Source organism: Podarcis liolepis (assembly GCF_965112155.1).
Source record: "Podarcis liolepis genome assembly, chromosome: 6".
Taxonomy (NCBI): Eukaryota; Metazoa; Chordata; class Lepidosauria; order Squamata; family Lacertidae; genus Podarcis; species Podarcis liolepis.
In genome coordinates, this window is record NC_139559.1 from 87,190,387 (window position 1) to 87,205,347 (window position 14,961).

General features: G+C 43.0%; 1 protein-coding gene across 2 annotated transcripts in view; it reads left to right on the top strand.

Moving 5' to 3' along the window:
• Positions 1 to 14,961, top strand: part of KIFAP3 (kinesin associated protein 3) — a 68,429-nt gene that overhangs the window by 42,552 nt on the left and 10,916 nt on the right. For both annotated transcript variants that reach the window (XM_083506769.1, XM_083506768.1), the window contains exons 18-19: positions 3,558 to 3,747; positions 6,061 to 6,160. In XM_083506769.1, coding sequence (XP_083362895.1) covers positions 3,558 to 3,747; positions 6,061 to 6,160 — 290 coding nt within the window. The remainder of the gene's footprint in view (positions 1 to 3,557; positions 3,748 to 6,060; positions 6,161 to 14,961) is intronic.

A 14,961-nucleotide genomic window follows, 5' to 3' on the forward strand; every position in this document is an offset into this window, starting at 1 on the left:
ATAGAATAAGAAGAAGAGTTTGGATTTGATATCCCGCCTTTCACTCCCCTTCAGGAGTCTCAAAGCGGCTAACATTCTCCTTTCCCTTCCTCCCCCACAACAAACACTCTGTGAGGTGAGTGGGGCTGAGAGACTTCAAAGAAGTGTGACTGGCCCAAGGTCACCCAGCAGCTGCATGTGGAGGAGCGGAGACACGAACCCGGCTTCCCAGATTACGTGACTACCGCTCTTAACCACTACACCACACTGGCTCCTATAATGTTTAATAGGTTATTGTATTTTAGTGTTTTATTGGAAGCCACCCAGAGTGGCTGGGGAAACCCATCCAGATGGGCGGGGTATTATTATTATTATTATTATTATTATTATTATTATTATTATTATCCCTCTGTGGCTCTTCCAGGGCCTCCTGGGTCCCCCATCTTCTGGCTCTGGTAGCAGCTTACTGAGCCTGTGGCGATTGCCATCTTGCCGGCATTTTCTCTCTTCAGAACCTGGGTGTTCTGCTCAAATCCGCTCTGCGGCGATTAATGCAGTGAAAGCTTTGGAACCGATTTTAGGGCTGGGGAAAAATGGGGTGTGACTATTATGCGGTAGCAATGATTATGTATTGAAATGCGGTAGTTTCAGAATGTAATGTACCATCTCCACAGTGTGTCTTCACAATATATTTACAAGTCCGACTTGTCTCTCCATTTCAACTGTACTTTATTGCCACAGGGCAGATAATAATACATCAGCCTAAATTGTTGGACAAATTGTGGTTAGAAGCTATGTGCTGGCACCGTTTAAGATAAATAACCCCAATAAGTAAAATTCAAGGTGGCAGTTTTGTGATACAATCCTAGTGGTTTCAGGCATATTGTGTTTTGCCACAGTAGCTGTGAGCTTATGTAATGTGCAAAGATATGTATGGCTGTATAACATTTCAAGTGATTTTTTTTCCCTGTGCTTCCAACTTTCTGCATTCCAGCTTTAATTTAGTTGAGCAGTTATCTTTAATGAGCCTTATTACTGACCAGATTAAGGACCTGCCACATTAAAGAAAAAAGGGGAATCTGTTTTCCATCAGACACAGCAAAACACAGAACAGATTTATATAGTTCTCTCTTGGCACCGAGTATTTTAATTAGATAAAAGGTGTGATGCAAACCAGTGACAAAGAGGACCCCGATGGATAGCACCCAGATTTTGAGAGGCTACTTAATGCTTCATAATGTGTCTGTGGTTTAGTCCTCTAGGGAAAGATTTAGTCGTTCAAAAAGGATGGCACATACCTTGCAGAAATAATTTGTGTATTTTCCACAATGAAGGTGCTAATAAAGGTAGAGGACAATAGCAAGAACTGACTAAACTGGCAGCAGAGGGAAGAACAGTATTTTCACTGCTATATTTGCTCAAACAATGGTCTTGCCTCCCATGTTCTTGTCTTCTGTTTTGGCTATTTGTCAGAAATCTTCACTCATCTGATTCAGAAGGCTTGAAGTCACCCCCCACTTCAACCCTGCTTTCTGTGGGAATTATCTATGTCAGAGGTTCCCAAACTTATTTCGCCTACTGTCCCCTTTTCAAAAAAATTTATTCTGCATCCTGCCCCATAAATCTACCTTCTTTAGGTATAACAAACAGAAATATGCAGTGACAAATTTGCATTCTTTTATGTATCTTTATTTCTACCTATGTCGTACCGCACTAGGTCCTCTGTCCCCCATGCCTGATTTGCACACACACCACCCGCCGGACCTCTGTGACTGCTCCTTTCCTTATCCCCATGACTGATCTCCAGTTTCAGACATCGCGATATATCGGAATATCACAATGTTTAATTCTGATGTATCACGATGTTGAAAACCAGATATCGCTCAGCCCTAGTCTGTTGTTTTTTTTAGTATGCCTAAAATCCTTTGCTTATAAGGGGCTACCCCACATTTTGTCCATAAAATCGCTTTGCAGAGGTAGCTACCAAGGAGCTATCAAAATTTACAAAAATAGAGGGTCCGTGGCTTGGGTTTTGAAAAATAGGGGGTCCTCAGTAATTGGTTAATTGGGAACCACTGACCTACAACATCGAACGTGCAGATGAAACATGTACGAACAGATTTTCAAAACTTGGCGAGGAGGTGGACTAGGCCCCAGGACCAGAGTCAAGCCTGCCTGTTCAGTCCAATCTGCCGCGGGGGTGAGGCCGGGGCTGCAGTTCACCTGCCATTGGCCAAATAGGCAGGCATGCTGTGACCCACTTCTTGGGCCTGGGTGAAGCCAAAAAGTGTTCACCCAGACCCAGGAAAATCCCTCCCTCCAGCACAACCATCAGATCCAGGGGGAAGCATTGCTGCCATCTTGCAACAGCGCCTGACCTGGCGGTAAGTGTCATTACACAACAGGCGAAACATGTATGAACAGTTTTTCAAAATTCTATTCTTTATGTTTCCGCCAGCCCCTTATTTTTATTTATTGCCCCCCAATTGCACTTGAGGCTTCTACTGCTCCCCTGGATTGTTCCATCACCCACCCCCCAGGAGGCGTTATTGCCAACTTTGGGAAACACGGATCTTTGTGATCAAGTTCCCCATGGGGTCCTCAGCTGCACAGCCAATCCAGCCACTTCTGTACCTGTTCCAAACTGGACAACAAGTTAGGAGGAAATGGCCTCCTGGCACAAATTTGGCCTAGGGGCTGGAGGTTCTCCCCACACTTTAAACAAACCGCAAGCAGCAAGCTGAGAACAAAACATTGACTTTTGTTCATGATTTGTTGGCAGAAAAGTAAAACCTGAGCCTGGGTTCACACAAAATTACAAGCCAGTCTCTTGTGGGAAGCGTATTGATTTTAGCTTTTAAGGTGCCTTTTTAATTACCTATCCAAGAAATTTAATTGCAAAAGTTACAGCAGCAAGAATACTCATCGCAAAATATTGGAAGACAAAAGATTTACCCACACTGGAAGAGTGGCAGGCGCAATTGATGGACTACATGGAACTGGCTGAAATGACTGGCAGAATCCGAGATTTGGGAGAAGAAACAATGGAAGAGGACTGGAAAAAATTTAAGGACTATTTACAAAAATATTATAAGTTGTATGAATGTTAAGAATTTGCACGATTTGGAAATTTTAGCTTCAGCAATTAGATTTGGTGAAACAGGAAACTAAGTCATAAGTAAGAAAAGGTTGAAATTTAAAGTAATATTATGTTTAATTTAAGGTACAAGTAATTGATAAAAAGTATTTTAAACCTAAAAATATAATATCTGAAAGGTACAAAATAAGACATGAAACAAGGTAATAATTTGCTGATATTTTTATTGTAAAGAATGCAGGGTGAGGGAGATGTGGGGAAGTCCAGTTGGTTGTGTAAAAAAGCTTTGGAAAGTTGGATTTTTTCTTTTTTCTTTCTTTCTTTTTTCTTGTTTCTTTCTTATATTTCTGATTTTGTATCTGAAAAATGCAATAAAAATATATTTTTTTAAAAAAAGAAATTTAATTGCAAAAGTTAAGAACTAATAACAGTTTTTACTTTAAGGCTAGCTAGTATTAAAGCCTTTAAATCTCCCAAACAGGAATATGATGAGGAATGGGCCAAGAAGATCCAGAGTGAGAAGTTTCGATGGCACAACTCTCAGTGGCTGGAAATGGTGGAGAGTCGGCAGATGGATGAAAATGAACAGTACTTGTATGGGGATGACCGCATTGAGCCATATATTCATGAAGGGGACATTCTTGAAAGGCCTGATCTTTACTACAATGCAGGTAAGGCTGATACAGATAACATTAACTTCCCCACTGCACAAGCTCCCTGCAAGCATTTCATGGAGTTGATTCCCAGTACACCCAATCTTACAGAGAGGTTCAGCTAAAGTTAAGATATTTTGCTGGGAAAGACAAAAATGTTGGATTACTTTAAGTTTGTTATTATAGGTAGCTGAATGCATGTTTAGCAACTGGCATAAGTTCAGAATTCACATGGTTTTTACTGTGATAAAGTTAAATGAATACATGCACCATTATTGTACGATGCAATCACGTTGCTTTTGATATGTATATTAATGTATTATGGGTGGCACTCGACTGTGCTTTACTTTGAGTAGACCCACTGAAATTAATTGACCATGGTCACATGTTCATTAATTACATTGGGTCTGCTCTGCATAAAACTTAGTTGAATACCACCCTGTATCTCTAATACTACACGTTAAAATGATTAATTTTTAAGAGCGATCCGTTTGATAGGCAATGTTTTTCTTTCAAAATGTATTTTAGTTCAGTGATACAGTAATACCTCCACGAATGTCTGCCTCGTCTAGTGTCCATTCCGGCAAATGTCCGCGGCAAACCCGGAAGTACCAGACCAGGTTACTTCCGGGTTTGCCACTCACGCATGTGCAGAAGCGCAAACCGCTCCACGCGCTTGCACAGATAAGGCACTTTGCCCTGCGTCCTTTTCGGCTAGCGGCTGGGGCTCCGAAATGGATCCCAGCCGCAAAACAATGTACGACTGTATCTCGGTTTAAGAACAGCCCTGTTTAAGAACTATTCGGTTTACAAACTCTGCAAAACTGGAAGTAGTGTCCCGATTTGTGAACTTTACCTCGGTCTAAGAAAGGAATCTGAACGGTGGAAGGGCACCAGTGGTGGGAGGCCTCATTAGGGAAACCACGCCTCGGTTTAAGAACGGTTTTGGTTTAAGAACGGACTTCCGGAACGGATTAAGTTCGTAAACCGAGGTACCACTGTATATAAAAGAGGCATTGGATTTTCAATATATTCTCTAAAGCCTGTGGAAGGAGATCTTGATCTGCCCCCCCCCCCAAGGAATGGTACAATAATACTTTTGTCAGCTGCCTCCTGCAAAACACTCTTGCCAGGAATGGGTCCACAAAGCTGCCCTATTGATGGTGGAGTTGTGTCACTTAACTGGGATGGGGCAGAGCATGATGGCAGTGACATTGGGGTGGTATGACTGCAACAGTGGGAGCACTGGATTGGCTGTGCCAGTGTGCCCTTGCCACCTCAACTGCGCCTCTGCCCTACCCCCCCATCATGTTGGTAAGCACGTTGGGTATGCACCCCCCCATGCTTGCTTTGATTCTGAATTGTGAAAGAATGCAGTGGTAGGATATTGGACCTGCAGGTAATTGATATGCAAAAGGAATTGAGACTCACAGAGAGCAAAACGGAGCTGTGAAGACACCCACCTGCTACGTACTAAAAGCCCCAACTATAGCATTGGTCAGTTCAGTTGAAATGAGGTGGTGTTGCTGCGAACAAAATCTTGCCTCTCAGTTGCTCACTCTTAATCACCACCTTCTTTGTCACACCTTGTTTATGCTGAAAGCTTTCTTAGGGATCTCTGCGTTGCAAGGGAATTTGCATTTATTTACTACAGTGTCCATTTGTGCTTAATTTAGGGTAGAAAACATGTGGATCTGTTTATCTACTGCTTAGTAATGAAATTGTAACCATCCCCTGTTGGCCTGTCCTTTAGATGCAAATTGCAATTGTGGGAAATAACAGTCTAATACCCATGGGCTGGATGCGGCCCAATCGCCTTCTCAATCCGGCCTGCGGATGGTCCGGGAATCAGCATGTTTTTACCTGAGTAGAATGTGTCCTTTTATTTAAAATGCATCTCTGGGTTATTTGTGGGGCGTAGGAATTTGTTCATTTATTTATTTTTCAAAATATAGTCCAGCCCACCACATGGTCTGAGGGATGGTAGACCGGCCCACGGCTGGAAAAGGTTGCTGACCCTTGGTCTAATGGGAATTGGTTTAAATTGTTTATATTGATAACTGCTGGGACTGAATTTTCTAGGTAGGGTAGGGTAGTGGTCAAAGAGTCAGACTAGGTTCTGGAAGATTAAATCCCCTCTCAGGCTTGAAGGTGACCTCAGGACAGTACCTATATCCCAGCTTCACCTAACTCACAGGGTTGTTGTGAGGATGAAATGAAGAAGCATATACACCACCTTGAGCTCTTTGGAGGAATGGTGGGATGTAAATGCAATAGTAAATAAAAATGAATAAACAGCACATTCAGCCTCTACCTCTTCTCTTTATATAGAGGGGCTGATAGCACACGATGGAGCAGTGAGTCCAGATTTCTTCGGTGATTACCACCTGCAGAATGGAGACCTTGTGGGTCAGCATCATTTCTCCAGCAGGTAAATTGATTCTGCAAAAGACTAAGCTTACACTAATTCAAACGTTATCAATGTCACATCTTAAGCTTTGGATTTGTCCATTTTCAAACACGTGTTTCAGGGTAGGTGTGATTCTTTACTCCATCTCTGCTGCCTGAGGGGCTGTAGGATTTGGTGGAGGCCCTATGTCAGGAGAATATAGCAGCCATTCTCTTTCTGTATCTCCCCAGCCACCCAGTGCATGACGGAGTATAACTGTCATGTCAAGCCACTTTTAAAAAGCATAATATGGGAACAAAGCTGCAAAGTAGAAACCATTCACCAAACTTTACCATTTTGTTATGTTGGAAGCCCCAGCTGTCAGTTGAATCCTGGCTTTCTTCTAATAGATTGGTATAACAAAGTATTTCTGATAGCTTCCTAAAATCAATAAAATAGAACACAAAACCAGACCACACAATTATTTCTGTGTTGTGACAGGCATTGTTATTTGGAAACTGGGCTGTATTTGGAGTTTTGATTTACTTAACAGAGATGGTTTCAGTAATTTTAAATGAGTTGTTAAATATAAATATACTGCCATTATTATTTTTTAACTAAACTCTTCCTACCTAACGGACAGCATTATTGCTGATGCCCTGGGCTCCAAAAAGCCACTCAATTTTAAGCATTGAGCTGAAATGGGTGGTAGTGGCACGTTTTGCAACACTTTCTTCTACAAAACGACCCTCCCTTTAGTGATTTTCCACATCCTTTTAAGAGAGGCTCTTTGCAAGAGTGTGTCAAGGAAGAGGGGATGGGCTTTGTCATTGATGGTGTGCTCTCCCGTCCAGCCACACACCTGATTAAGTTAGGTGAGATGTGAATGAGAAGACACATTCAGAAGTGCTTCTCCCTGTGTATATCTTAGCTCGTGTAGCCATGTGTGTTATATGCTTCTAGATCAAGGCAGATGCTGTTGAGTACAATAAAACAGCAACTGCAGTGTAGCAAAACAAAATGTTTCCCACATGCCTTTGCAATCAGTGGGAAGGCTTTTTTGCCCTTAGTTGAGTTATTGCAATATTAGATCTGGCTGGCTGTGTACTGCCAGGAAAAGTGAACCTCAATTGGCTGAGATCACAAGAAGCAACGTTTAAATTATAGAAAAGCAACCATATACATCACTGAAAAGAGATGCAGAAGATCACTAAGGTACGGCTATTTTCCCTAGGGCTTCTAAAATTACTCAAAAGCACACTTTTCATCTTGAAAATTTAATATCATAAAAATCCATTGCCGCACTAGTTTTTTCAGAAATGTGTGTCTGCACCTCTGCAGTCTCTTCCATTCTGATCATGTGCCAACTTTTCCGGGAAGACCAAGTAGGTGAACTTTGATTTTGCAACAGATTTGGCATTGCTTCTTTGCTGGAATTATGGAACACCTTTTATTTAGGAGACATGTTTGTGAAATAAAGAGATGGGTTTGGAAGGTACCCCTTTGAACAGTGCATAAACAAACTGTAGTATTTTCTTCAGTAAGACAAGTCTGGGAGAAGTGCATTGTATGTGAATATTTCCTAACAAGAGAATGTCACACAAAGGAAGAATGTAGCTGGTAAGAAATGGCACTGGAACTTTTTTTGGGAATACTGCAACCTGGAGCTGCTTTAAAATTTTGGTATAGAAATGTGAAAGCCCTGAGAGCTGAACTGCCTTTACGTGCTTTATTTTAGACACCTAAATTGCCAACCAAATAAATATTACTATTTACTAGAGGAATTTGAGCATGGAAGTATGCAAACTAGCTTATGGAGTCTTGAAAGTGAGGTTCACAGATCTGTATTTTTATTTATGGCCCATTCAGATGACAGATTTCAGCAGGCAATAATCCATCATGATCGCTAAGGTCCCTCTTGGCTGTATATTCTTATGAAAGATGATGATGGCTGCAATCTGGCTTGGGGGGGGTGTGTTTGTGTGTGTGTGTGTGTGTGTGTGTAAAACATCTTGTCTGTTTGCCAAATGAGGCCCTTTTCTTCAGCTGTGAAAAAGCAAGTTGTCCTCACACGAAAGTTACAGTTGCTTTCAGGACCTTGAATGCAAACGTATACAGTGGTACCTTGGGTTACATATGCTTCAGGTTACATATGCTTCAGGTTACAGACTCTGCAAACCCAGAAATAGTACCTCGGGTTATGAACTTTGCTTCAGGATGAGAACAGAAATCGCGCTCTGGCGACGCGTCAGCAGCAGGAGGCCCCATTAACTAAAGTGCTGCGTCAATGGGCTTGCTTCGCAAGACGAAAAAACCACTAGACAAAGAGAATCACAGAACGGATTCTTTTTGTCTTGCGAGGCACCACTGTACAGTTTGCACTATAGGAATGACAATAAATTTCCCTCTTGAGCATTCTCCAAAGCACCATTTCAAGCTCAGAAACTGAATAGGTAACCCCATCAGTGAGCCCTCACTGCTCCTGGTTTCCCCTTCTCACAATGTTGTTGTTGTTGTTTAGTTGTTTAGTCGTGTCCGACTCTTTGTGACCCCATGGACCAGAGCATGCCAGGCACTCCTGTCTTCCACTGCTGGGTCTTTTCCAGGGAGTCTTCTCTTCTCATGAGGTGGCCAAAGTATTGGAGCCTCAGCTTCAGGATCTGTCCTTCCAGTGAGCACTCAGGGCTGATTTCCTTCAGAATGGAGAGGTTTGATCTTCTTGCAGTCCTTGGGACTCTCAAGAGTCTCCTCCAGCACTAGAATTCAAAAGCAATTATCTCACAATGTATCAGCACACAAATGCTTCAAATGGGGCTGGCAAGTTGTTGCAAAGGCACAGCTGTGATGTTATGATAATTATGCTGCAATATTGCTAATGTACAATAATATATGACTTAATGATACTATTGTAACTTTTCAGCCAAATATTAGAATTGGGGCAGCATAGTAGGATATAGGCACAAAACCTGTGTTATGATTTTCCAGTGCATTCCTTCTTTCTGGGAATACTTTTTATATGGTTATCCGCAGAGCTATTCATAAGGCAAAAACTACCTAATTGGAAACATGTTCTGCTGCAAATACTCCATTTCACATAGCAAAGGAGGGGGAGACAGTGATTTGCTTGAAAGAATAGACAGCAGCATTTGGGTAGTGAATCCCAGTTTTCAGACATGTGTCATTACAGTTTTGAACTTCTTGGCGCCAGAAGCCAGGATTTCCTGATGTTTGAGCTTGATGTAAAATGCATTAGTGCTCTGGGGCATGAACAACAGAATTGCTATTCCCCAGCGTTCGGAGTTCAACTGCCCATCTCTTCAAATCCGACTTGGTGTTGGAAGTTAAAATCATACTTAATAGGAAGGCTAATTAAAAATAATTGCAGAAAGGCGGGATTCTCTTATATAGTGTGCATTTCATTCATTTCATGATATCATTCTAGGGCATTTTAATGCTTAACTGTTTACAACCTAATAAGAATCGTATGTTACTGTGCTTGAGGCTTCCCCTTCTCAATTTGAGAAACACTTTCAGCATTTCATCAGCTGTAACTGCATTTAACACAGTACTACCACACACATCTTTCTTGCTGTCTTTTGGTTCTTTATTAGATAACTTCCATAAAATAACTTTACCCAGGGGTTTGTAACTTTGGTCTGCCCTTGTATCCACGCCAAATATTTTAGCCACCACCTCTTAACACAGTAGTATAGTGGCAAATTCAGAAGTGCGGGGTTCATGATAGTCACGCCTCACCCCCTGCCAGCCATACCCCCTTCCAAAACTACAATAAAAATGAGCTTTCAGTCTCTTACTTTGTTTGGAGTTCTGTTGAACTCCAATGCTAGATGAGGGTAGTATTGCTTTCTGAGGTTTAGCAAGAAGGCGACAATTATAAACAGAAAAAATGTGGGGTTTTTGCACAAAATAAAGCACAGCTCAAAAGCGCAAGTCTCACAGACACGCTCGGAGCAAAAGTGTGTTTTGCTTTATTTTGCAGAGCAGAGTAATGCAGTTTTCAAAAGTTTGACTAATGCAGCCCCCAAGTGAAAAATACAGGGTAGTGATATAAATGTGCATAAATGAAAAGCCCTGCAATTTCAGAATAACAGGGTCCTTGCCAAAGTAATAGCAATTTTGCTTTCAAATGAATCCAGTTTCAAACACTTCTCAGGAGAATGGAGAGGGAAGGGAAGGAGAAAGCAGAGAAAAGAATTTTCAGATAGCTCTGGAAAATCATAGCCAGAGCCGTCCCTTGTTCTAACTAAGTGATTGGTTGATGTTTCACACAGCTAAAACAGGCTAACCATGTACAGTGGAACCTTGGGTTATGTACCGTCCTCCTTACGAATGCTTCGGGTAATGAGCTCCGTTAACCCGGAAGTTGATGCTTCTGGTTGCAAACTTTGCCCCGGGATGTCAGCGGAAGTCACATGGCGGCAGTGGGAGGCCCAATTAGTGAAAGCGCACCTCACGTTAAGAATGGTTTTGGGTTAAGAACGGTCCTCCAGAATGAATTAAGTTCGGAACCAGAGGTACCACTGTAGAAGGAAAAATGTAGGAGCCACAGCCACCCCAGTGGTAGGTGAAAAAGCAAATAAAATATATGTGCTCAACCCAGGCCTTTCAGCACAAATGGGCTAGAAGATCCATTTGAGAACCAGTATAGTGTAGAGGGACGCGGGTGGCACTGTGGTCTAAACCACAGAGCCTAGCACTTGCCGATCAGAAGGTCGGTGGTTCGAATCCCCGCGGTGGTGAGCTCCTGTTGCTCCGTCCCTGCTCCTGCCAACCTAGCAGTTCAAAAGCACATCAAGTGCAAATAGATAAATAGGTACCGCTCCGGCAGGAAGGTAAATGGTGTTTCTATGCACTGTTCTGGTTTCACCAGAAGCGGCTTAGTCATGCTGGCCACATGACCCGGAAAAACTGTCTGCGGACAAACGTCGGCTCCCTCGGCCAGTAAAGTGAGATGAGCGCTGCAACCCCAGAGTCGTTCGCGACTGGACTTAACAGTCAGGGGTCCCTTTACCTTTATAGTGTAGTATTTAGTGTTGGACTGGGACCTGGGTGGTATTTAGTTTAAATTTGAAATGCTCATTGCAAAGGCCTTGTGTTCCATTTGTGAATGGAGGTTTTACAGTATAGTTAGTGATTTTTGGAGTGGGGAGGTAGAGTATTACACTTTCAAGGTGGCAGATGTGTCATAAAAATGTAAGACTTTCCCAAGCTGGTTCTGTATGTACAATTTATAAACTGGTAGGTTAAGACATTCTAATAAGGAAAGCTGGTATGTCTTAAAAACAACGCAGGACATAGAGTAAAAAAGTGAAGACTTTGCCATACATCCTTTATTATATATGTGTCACACTTCTATCTATCCCCAGCTAAATGGCAAGTCATTTGTGGTTTGTAAAAGCTGCTATTACCGTGGTAGTATTTCCTTACCTTTTCTGGCCGTAGTAGAGCAAGATATGTCACAGTCTATAAAATTACTACAGTTGCTTTTGTTTCTAAAACCAACAATTTTTTAAATATTTGTAGATGGTGGGAACCTAATCCCAGGATACAGTGGCACCTTGGTAGTCAAATGGCTTGGCTCCCAAACAAATCGGCTCCCAAATGCCCCAAACCTGGAAGTGAGTTTTCCAGTTAGGTAACTTTTTTCGGAAGCTGAACGTCCGACACGGCTTCCAGTTGAATGCAGGAAGCTCCTGTAGCCAATCGGAACACGCCCCTTGTTTTTCTAACAGTTTCGGGAGTTGAACGGACTCCTGGAACGGATTAAGTTCGAGAACCACGGTACCACTGTCCTGTATTTGCAGTGGAGTGTTGTCATGCAGGTGTGCAGCCCAGGTGGGCAAGCAGATGGGCAGGTGACCCAGGTGAGCCACATAGGAACTGTCAGGACAGAAAGACTACCTTCCCATCAGCTGGCTTGCTCTGCCGCTACCTATCTCAGACTGATGCTGCTATTTCAGCCTCTACAGTAGCAATGGCCAAGGAGGCCCATGCAAGCCACAGAGGAACAGGCAGAACAGAATAACTCCTCAGCACCTCTCCTCTTCTGCTACTGTCATCGGCCACTTTCCCCTTCCTTGTCCTCCACAGCTGAGGCTGAAATGATAATTGTTTGAGGCAAGCAGTAAGGAGGGGAGGGCGAACTGTTTTGGGGTGCTATTATTGCCCAGTGATGTAACATGGGAGCTTAGCATGGTGCATGGAGGCAGGGGCTTTGAATTGGCTCCACCACCATGCACTGAGGTCCCTGCCCCTTTTGCTAAGTGGTAGTGACCCACAGTGTTGGCAAGCTGGGAGAGTAACTGAACCCCACCCATGCCAGCTCACCAGCCACTATTAGGATTGAGCAGTGGTTTGGGCAAACTGGGGGGCTTTGGATGAGCTATAAGGGCAGGGTTGGCAAGGTCTAAGGGAAGAGAGCTTGGGCACAGCCCCTAGTATGCATATACTAGTACTGTATCATTATATGGAACCATGTATGTGCCTTTATTCGGATAAGGAGAACTTTATGGGGAAGCAGGCTCATGTTTGCAGGTCAGCAAACATAGAGGTATATCAGGTGCATGTTTTCATGTGCATTTGAAGATGGATGATACAATCCACACTGCAGCGCTTTTAGCTGGTTGCAGATTTTGATGCTTATCTGGAGTTGCTAGCCATCATAACTTCACATAGCCAGAGTTGGATCCTGGCGATAGTGGCTACGTTGGCAGCGACTCTTAATCATTATGTATAACATGCACTTTTGTTGAATGTTCTTAAGACACTTCTGAGTTCCCTTTAAGTCCAGTGAAATGAAGTGATATTCGACTTTTAGCACTTGGACATCATTCATTTGCCTACCTTCTCCAGGAAGAACTGAATTAGATTTTATTAGCAGATTGGGCCTATAAACCAGTAGTAACGTTTTATTAGTTTATCACACATCAGCATTAGCAAACTGTAAATCTACTTCAGTGAACAAGAAAAGGTCTCTAGAGGCTTTGAAAAACTGGTGTTTCCAGGGGAAAGAATGTTCTAATCCGAAGAAAGGTATGACCTTAACAGGCAAATATCTTCCTTCCCTCCATTTCCAGTCCCCAGCCTGGGAGTCCTGTTGCATTCAAAATGCAACCCCCACATGCAAGGAGGTGGTATTGGAGGTTTTGAGGGAACCCAAAGTCAGCTAAAATCCCCAAAAACATATTTAGACAAAAGTACTATAAGGATAGGGACGCGGGTGGCACTAGGACTTGCCAATCAGAAGGTTGGTGGTTCGAATCCCCGCAACGAGGTGAGCTCCCGTTGCTCGGTCCCTGCTCCTGCCAACCTAGCAGTTCGAAAGCATGTCAGACTGCAAGTAGATAAATAGGTACCGCTCCGGCGGGAAGGTAAACGGCATGGTTTGCCAGAAGCGGCTTAGTCATGCTGGCCACATGACCCAGAAGCTGTACGCCGGCTCCCTCGGCAATAAAACGAGATTAGCGCCGCAACCCCAGAGTCGGTCACGACTGGACCTAATGGTCAGGGGTCCTTTTACCTTTTTACCCTAAGGAGATGAACCCCCAAAAGAGCCCAATGAGGATTGAATCATAGAATTGTAGAGTTGGAAGGGACCCAAGGGTCATTTAGTCCAACCCCCTGCAATGCAGAATCTCAACTAAAGCGTGACCAATGGCCATCCAGCCTCTGCTTAAAAACCTCCAACGAAGGAAAGTCCACCATCCCCTGAGATGGTCCAGTTTACTGTTGAACTGCTTTTACCATCAGAAAGTTCTTCCTGATGTTGAGTCAGAATCTCCTTCCTTGTAACTTGAATCCATTGGTTTGGGCCTTGCCCTTCAGAGCAGGAGAAAACAAGCTTTGTATATATTAGATATTCCTTTCATGTTTCCCCCTTCAATTCTGGGCCGAGCCGCTGGGGGCTCTTTCTCCACCTCCATCAGTGTCTTTATCAGTGGCTCCCAAGCAACACCGGCTTCCCATCTCCCTTTCACTGCTGAGGAAGAGCTGTAGCTTCTCAGGAAAGCATCCAAACACATTTCCAACTCAACTTTCAAGTACTGCCCAGGCCAGTGGCAACAACATCAGCTTGCCTGCTTTATGCCCAGGTATTGCTGACTCTGGTGTTATACTTAATACAGTGGTACCTTGGTTTGCATACATCTTGGTTTGCATATGTTTTGGATTATAAACACGCCAAACCCAGAAGTGCAACCTTTTTTTTGGATTACGAACAAAAATGGGGGGGGGGCATTGGCAAAAGCGTGCCTTGGGTTACAACCTATTCTGGTTTACAAACGGACCTCCAGAATGGATTATGGTTGTAAACCAAGGTACCACTGTATAACTAAGACAGTTTTATTCCCGTGCTGTTTTTTAACATGTCACATTTCATCAAGGATCTTAATCCTTTGTACCTACTTAATCCATATTACAAAACACCTTGGATTGTGCCCATTGTTAGTTATACTTTGTGCAGACCCGTTGAAATTAAAGGATCCACTAACTTGGATCCATCAATACCAGTGGTTCTTCTCTGAGTAGAATTTAGTTGGATGCAGCCCTTTTCTTGAAAGTGGAGGTACCTGTCAGTTAGAGCAGGGAGCCCTGCCTCATACCACAAGAAAAGACAATACAGGGGTTGGGGTCAACTGATGTGCTGCTTGGCTGTAGGAGTAGGAGTTCAATTAATAATAATAAAAAGAAGTTCAAAATTATATTCACTGTATGAAATGCTTGCAAAAAATAGGACCCTTCTCTATGATTCCAAATCGAAAAATAAATGTCGGAACCTTATTATTTAGTGAAACCTGTTTGATCATCATCAGAACATTTACTTA